This window comes from Chaetodon auriga, chromosome 3 (assembly GCF_051107435.1).
Source record: "Chaetodon auriga isolate fChaAug3 chromosome 3, fChaAug3.hap1, whole genome shotgun sequence".
Classification (NCBI taxonomy): Eukaryota; Metazoa; Chordata; class Actinopteri; order Chaetodontiformes; family Chaetodontidae; genus Chaetodon; species Chaetodon auriga.
The window spans coordinates 30,223,052-30,230,551 of NC_135076.1; the positions used below are offsets into that span (position 1 = coordinate 30,223,052).

The 7,500-nt window shown below is 48.2% G+C and overlaps 2 protein-coding genes across 4 annotated transcripts in view; one reads left to right on the forward strand and one right to left on the reverse strand.

Annotated features, from left to right (window-relative positions):
- Positions 1–4,102, forward strand: part of dph5 (diphthamide biosynthesis 5) — a 13,451-nt gene extending 9,349 nt beyond the window's left edge. Inside the window, exons 5-7 of the mRNA XM_076726859.1 lie at positions 1,919–1,958; positions 2,704–2,807; positions 3,870–4,102. Of these exons, the coding sequence (XP_076582974.1) occupies positions 1,919–1,958; positions 2,704–2,807; positions 3,870–4,102 (377 nt within the window). The remainder of the gene's footprint in view (positions 1–1,918; positions 1,959–2,703; positions 2,808–3,869) is intronic.
- The window catches only part of slc30a7 (solute carrier family 30 member 7), a 13,197-nt gene continuing 8,582 nt past the window's right edge, over positions 2,886–7,500 (reverse strand). For all 3 annotated transcript variants that reach the window (XM_076726855.1, XM_076726857.1, XM_076726856.1), the window contains 3 exons: positions 5,858–5,948; positions 5,587–5,736; positions 2,886–4,851 (listed from right to left, as the gene is read on the reverse strand). In XM_076726855.1, coding sequence (XP_076582970.1) covers positions 4,804–4,851; positions 5,587–5,736; positions 5,858–5,948 — 289 coding nt within the window. In that variant the 3' untranslated portion in view covers positions 2,886–4,803. The remainder of the gene's footprint in view (positions 4,852–5,586; positions 5,737–5,857; positions 5,949–7,500) is intronic.

Genomic DNA, 7,500 nt, shown 5'->3' on the forward strand with positions numbered 1-7,500 from the left:
CCCAGGGCTGTGTTCTTTCTCCTCTGCTCTTCTCCCTGTACACGAACAGCTGCACCTCCAGTCACCAGTCTGTCAAGCTCCTGAAGTTTGCGGACGACACCACCCTCATCGGACTCATCTCTGATGGAGACGAGTCCGCCTACAGGTGGGAGGTTGACCATCTGGTGACCTGGTGCAATCAGAACAACCTGGAGCTCAATGCTCTAAAGACAGTGGAGATGGTTGTGGACTACAGGAAGAACTCAGCCTCACCCGCCCCCATCACCCTCTGTGACTCCACTATTGACACTGTGGAGTCTTTCCGCTTCCTGGGAACTATCATCTCCCAGGACCTCAAGTGGGAGCCGAACATCAGCTCCCTCATCAGGAAAGCACAGCAGAGGATGTACTTCCTACGGCAGCTGAAGAAATTCAGTCTGCCAAAGACAATGATGGTGCACTTCTACACAGCCATCATTGAGTCCATCCTCACCTCCTCCATCACCGTCTGGTACGCTGCTGCCACCGCCAAGGACAAGGGCAGACTGCAGCGTGTCATTCGGTCTGCAGAGAAGGTGATTGGCTGCAATCTCCCATCTCTTCAGGACCTGTACGCCTCCAGGACCCTGAGGCGTGCAGAAAAGATTGTGGCTGATCCCTCTCACCCCGGACACAAACTCTTTGAGTCACTTCCCTCTGGCAGGAGGCTGCGGTCCATCAGGACCAAAACCTCACGCCACAAGAACAGTTTTTTCCCGTCTGCTGTCAGCCTGATCAACAAGGCCCGGAACCCCCCCGACACTCTTCACATTCCACCTCGGACTCATTCTGTCACATTGACTGATATAAATATAACTCTATGCGTTACATTAACGCTCAGCTTGGACTTCTTTCTGGAAAACAGACTGTGTTTCCGGTAAATAGCAACAACATAAACATCCATCCATCCATCCATTCCCACCCGCTTATCCGGGGCCGGGTCGCGGGGGCAGCAGTCTGAGCAGGGACGCCCAAACTTCCCTCTCCCCGGACACTTCCTCCAGCTCCTCCGGGGGGACCCCGAGGCGTTCCCAGACATAGTCACTCCAGCGTGTCCTGGGTCTTCCCCGGGGCCTCCTCCCGGTGGGGCATGCCCGGAACACCTCCCTAGGGAGGCGTCCAGGGGGCATCCGGTACAGCTGCCCGAGCCACCTCAGCTGACTCCTCTCGATGTGGAGGAGCAGCGGCTCTACTCTGAGCTCCTCCCGGGTGACAGAGCTCCTCACCCTATCTCTAAGGGAGCACCCCGCCACCCTGCGGAGGAAACTCATTTCAGCCGCTTGTATCTGGGACCTCGTTCTTTCGGTCATGACCCAAAGTTCATGACCATAGGTGAGGGTAGGAACGTAGATTGACCGGTAAATCAAGAGCTTCGCCTTTCGGCTCAGCTCCTTCTTCACCATGACGGACCGATACAGCGACCGCATTACTGCTGCCGCTGCACCGATCCGCCTGTCAATCTCACGCTCCATTCTTCCCTCACTCGTGAACAAGATCCCAAGATACTTAAACTCCTCCACTTGAGGCAGGATCTCTCCCCCAACCCGGAGGGAGCAAGCCACCTTTTTCCGGTCGAGCCAACATAAACAGCCTTGTGTATATATATTTAAATTGTTATATTTTATGCTCTTATTTTAGTAGATGTGTCATGCACCAATTTCACCAGAAAAAATTCCTCGTATGTGTAAAAGCGTACTTGGCAATAAAGCTTTTTCTGATTCTGATTCTGATTCACTGAACGGAGCCCCACCGTGTTCGAGCTGTTGGTGGTTTTGATGTCTGTCTGATCCGTGTTTGTGTTTCAGGTGAAGATGGACTGAGAGTGTTCCGTCATCATGTGAACGTGAGCATAAAGTTTCATTTGAACTGAATCAAATGTTTTTTTCTTCTTTGTTGACAGACATCAAAGTCAAAGAGCAGAGCGTCGAGAACATGATGAGGTCAGAACCAGAACCATGTCCTGATCCAGATCCTCCTCTGGGTTTATCTCAGCTGATGATGTCATGCTGATGTCATCCAGCTGTTATTTTCTGTGTGTGTGTGTGTGTTGCGGTCTGGGTGAACCTCAGCGAGCACGTGTGGTGGCAGCAGGACGAGCTCAGAAACGGACTCATGTTTGTTCTGGACTCGGAGACTCGGACCTGCTGAGAGTCCTTTAACCCCTGAGCTGTCAGCCCTGAGCGCAGTCTGACAGGCTGAGTCCTCCTCTGGATGACTCCTCTCACTTCCTGACAAAAATCCATAAAAATCCTGTGACCCTAAAATCCTGAGCTCTGATTGGCTGATGGCCACAGAAACACAAAGCTAAAATGATTTCATGTCACACTGTTGTCAAACGTCCTGCAGCTTTAAAAGTGTTTAAAAGAACTGAAAGACAGAAACGTGTCCTTCGACTCGTCTGCATGGTCGACTGACATTCAGCGTCCTTCAGGGTCGTGGCGTCGCAGCAGTCGGCCTGAAAACAGTCTCCTGAAGATTCTGTGGTTTCATAAACCCGTTAATCAATCAATCATGATCCATCAGTAGATTCACGTGTAAACATTCAGTTGTCAGCATTGACGGATTTGTCCCGTCCACAGCCATGAGGACAAATTAAGGCTCAGCCTTAAGTCGTTTGATCTGTTCCTCATCAGGCTGTTTGTTTCTGATCAAGTGTATTGATTATGATGATTATTCCTGTTTCAGAGGGAAGAAGGTCTATGAGCCTCCTCGCTTCATGACGGTTGGTCAGGCTGCAGATCAGCTGATTCAGATCATCCAGAGGAGGCGGGACGAGGGGGCGGATATAGGTGAGTGACATTTCACCAGCTCTCATCTGATTGGCTCAACAGATCACTCACAAACACAAACACACACACACACCCCGAGCTGATTATATTTTTATTTACAAACAGAACCACGTTTCAGTCAGTGACAGTCCATCATCATGTGATATGTTGAAGCGCCGCCCACCAGTCACATGACCAGCAGTCATCTCAAACAGTCAAGAATCAGAGCCAGAAAAAAAAATGGAGATTAATTAGCAGTTCAGTCAAAATCTGCTGAAAAAACCTGAATTTAGAATAACACCTGTAACCACACCCACCAGTGATGTCACAGTGTACTGGAGTCCACGCCCACATCCCTGCATCAGGAGGAGAGTTCAACCAAACGTCCTGTTCACCTGTGTTCACCTGTGTTCAGTGAACGTTGAGATGTCTCGAGTGACATTTCTGTGGTTTGGATTTTAAGTCTGAACCCAGAAGACGAACTCGGATTCGAGCCGTTAGAAAACAAAGTTTTGTGAAACCTTGAAGTATTAAAATCTTAAAAAGCTGAAAGCTTCAGGCTGCTCTGCTGACCGTCCTCCGTCAGACGGAGCAGCAGGAGGTTCAAGCCTGTCGTCACTCATCAAACACCTGAAGGATTCTGGGCTCGACAACATAAAACAGGAAGTGAATGTTTACAGAGGATGATTCATGATGTTGAAGTTTGGGTAAATACAGATGTTACAGCACTTTTCTTTACAGCTGATGCGGTTCCTTCCTGTTAGCACAGGAAGCTAACAGCTCAGTGATGTTCAGGATTCATTGTTTCATTATTCAAACTGTTTATTTAACATGTCCTTTATCTCATTCACGTCAATGAAATCCGCTGCTAAACTTGTTAGCATGTTACTGTGTTAATGCTACTGTTTGTTAGCAAGCTAACATTGACCCTGTGCTACTCACAGATTAACTCACAGATGTCAATGAAATGCTACCAGGTTTTAAGCTTGTTTTCTGATTGGCTGCTGGGAGTGAAAGGACCCTGCCACCCTGTCATAAAAAGTCAATCAGCTGTTCTCTGACCAGCCTCGTTGCCTCCTCCAGGTGTGACGGAGAACACGGTGTGTGTGGGCGTGGCCAGGCTCGGTGCAGATGACCAGATGATCCGTGCTGCGACGTTACAGCAGCTGGTGTCATGTGACCTCGGCGGTCCACTTCATTCGCTGGTCATCACCGGTCAGCTCCACCCACTGGAGGTGGACATGTTGCAAGTGAACGCAGAACCAAACGCACTGCAACACCTGCACATGATTGACAGCTCCACCTACTGCTCATAACACAGGCGTGTGTCTGTATTCGTGAGGACCGGTCCTCACAAGGATGGCTAAACGAGTAAACAATAGACTGCAGGAAGCTGCTGCTCAACAGAATCATGACTGAAAACATGACGATCAATAAGTCTTTGTGTCCACATGAAAACATCTGTTGTCAAGCAGACTGATTTGTAGAAACACTGAACTCTGGGAAACTGATATGATGTCACCAATAAAGATCAATAATCAACTCAGAGAAACAGAATTATTTATTACAGTTGAAAAAAAGACTGAAACCCACCGGCTGGTCACATGGTTTGGTCACATGGTTTGGCACGTTAAAAACAAAGTGACATCACACACGCACACCACGGACCAATCAGGTGGCAGCAGTCTGGTCCCAGCAGTGATGTCACAGGAGGGGGATGGGTGTCCAGACAGGAAGTGGGTTCAGATTGTCTCTAATTCATGATGAAGGCACTTACCCAGAATGCTTTGTTCCAGTCTAATGACATGGACAACTTTAATAATAATAATAAAAACAAAAAAAAAGGTGGGTGGGGGGGCAGTTTGAGGTCATCCAGGATGTGCTGGCCTGGAGCATCATGGGAGTCACAGTCAAGTCCACCCCCCCCAGTCTGACCTTCAGTGGCTCCGGGTTCAGAGGTCACCTGCAGCAGTGACTGAAGGTGATTGGTCCCAGGTGTTTGGAGGAGGCGGAGCTTCTACATGGCAGCCGTGTCAATCTGAACGTACAGCTGTCGAACTCCAGCCTGCAGAGACACAACACGTTACTACTGCTACTACAAGTACTCTGCTGCTATGAATACTATTACAGAGTGACAGCAGCTGACCTTTGACCTCAGCAGGAGTCATTTCAGATCAACATTGTGAAACAGCTGAAAACTATTACTGCGTACACTACCGGTACTATAAATGCTACTCACTCATCAAATACTTCATGTTACATTTACTTTTATGTGTACTTCTTTAACTACAGCAACAACTGAAACTACACCTACAGTGACATACAACACCACTGACATAAGTACAAAAACATCTAGTACAGCTAGCACCCCACCACCAACAACTGCAAATGACATGGTGCATTCAGGAGCCTGAGTGAAGATGTGGCATGACGTGGTGCATTCGGGAGCCTGAGTGAAGATGTGGCGTGACGTGGTGCATTCAGGAGCCTGAGTGAAGATGTGGCGTGACGTGGTGCATTCGGGAGCCTGAGTGAAGATGTGGCGTGACGTGGTGCATTCAGGAGCCTGAGTGAAGATGTGGCGTGACGTGGTGCATTCGGGAGCCTGAGTGAAGATGTGGCGTGATGTGTTGCATTCAGGTACCTGAGTGAAGATGTGGTGTGATGTGTTGCATTCAGGAACTTGATTGAATATGTCGTGTGATGTGTTGCGTTCAGGAACTTGAGTAAAGATGTGTTGTGATGTGTTGCATTTAGGTACCTGTGTGAAGGTGTGGTGTGACGTGTTGCATTCAGGTACCTGTGTGAAGATGTGGTGTGTCTGGCTGAGGATCCAGCGGGTGTCGGCATCAGCGGCGACCAGCAGCTTTAAGGTTCCGATGTAAACGTCAGTGCACAGAGTCCAGAAGTGAGGCTCCTGCAGGTTGTAAACTCCCTGCAGCTGCTGCACCTGAACACAAGACACCAGGAATTAGACTCATCCCTGACATGAAAATGAAATAGATATATGGATGACAGTGGTCCAGGTGTTGCTGGAGGCGGGGTTTAGTGCAGGTGTGGTTTGAACCCACCCTCTGATAACACTCTGGCAGGGCGTGGTCCAGTGATGGAGGAGTTCTCTGCATCAGGATCCCGATGGACTCTCTCAGTAATGGCACCACACTGAGGGTCAGAGGTCAGAGGTCAGAGAGCACTTTGGTGGGCTGAGCATGTGTGAACGCTGACATCACAACCTGGACACTCACAAAAACCACTCTGTCAATGCATGTACTACTGCTGACAGTACTACTACTACTACAACTACTACAGTATTTGGAAATTACAAAGACTATTGTTACTACAACTACTACTTTTTGAGACAGCTGCTACTACGACTGCCACCAATGCCGCCATTGCAGTTGTTGTTAATACTATTGCTACAGTTACTACCAATACAACAGAGTACTAATAACAATGGGACAAATATCGTTACTACAACTACCATTACAACTCATTTTGAAGGCGTACCACTACTAGTTGCTACAGCCATTACCACTGCAAATATTACAATTAATGATAATACTGCAATTGTAGTTGTTACTACAACTACTACTGCCACCACTACTGTAACTACTACGACTAATACAAACAGTACTGCTGAAAATGCTACTATTCCAGGTACTAGTGAGTAACACTGTGACAAACATGGCACTTGGAGTTACTGTCATGTCTGAGATCCACAAAGTGGAGCGTAAATGAAGAATGTGTGGATTTGTGAGTGGAGTCTGGTCTGTCGTGCTGTGCAGTGCAGCTCAGACCAAACTCCAGTCACAAATCCACAGATTCTTCAGATGTTTCCTGCTGCAGTAACCTGACGCCTGTGGTTGTGTGACGGCCTCTCAGCTGACCACAGCTCTGCTCTGCGACTCGCTCTGCTGACTGTTCAAATCTGCAGCTGTGCTCACTTCCAGCCTATCAAACCACATCAGCACACATCAGCTCCATTTATCACCGGGGCTTCTGGGAAATCTGACCGCTGCATTTACATCCAGAGGACCAGCGAGACGAGGCCGGACTCCAGAACTATTTCCAGTTCCATACCAGTGGTTTGGCATGTTGGAGTGCATTAACTAGTAACTGCACACTGTTGACATTAGTGGAAAGCATTTTCCAAAGAACCATCGGGTTCCAGACTGATTGTCCTCCTTCAGGCCGTCGCTGGTTTCAGGTCATTTCTGCTGAAACCTGAGAGAAAAAAAATCCATCCCAGTCCAGGCTGACGTAGTTTTTCTTCCCATCCCGTGACGATGCAGCTGAGAGCAGACCGTTCACTAATGTTCCCTCGGTACTGAGTTCATGGGTGCTCGTCATTTTAAAACGTTCTAGTAACTGGAAATGTTCTGTTGGTCTTTCAGAAGGATCTAAGTGTCATGAAGGATGTTCCAGTCAACACTGAAGATGTTCTTGGGTTTTTCTGGAGGTTAGCGGCCACTGAAGAGATTCTGAGGGTCTGCAAGAGGTTACTGTGAAGAGGTTCTGCGGGTCTTTTAAAGAGGTTCTGCGAGTCTTCTCAGATGTTTTAGTGGTCGTTATTTAGACTGTGATGGATGTTCTGTCTGCAGGTTCTTCAAAGAACTGAAGTGAAACCATCGTCTGAAGGAAAGAAATCAGAAACATCTCTGTTTCTGCTGCTTCGTGTCGTCAAACTCTTGGCGTGTGCGTTTGTTTTGGAAAC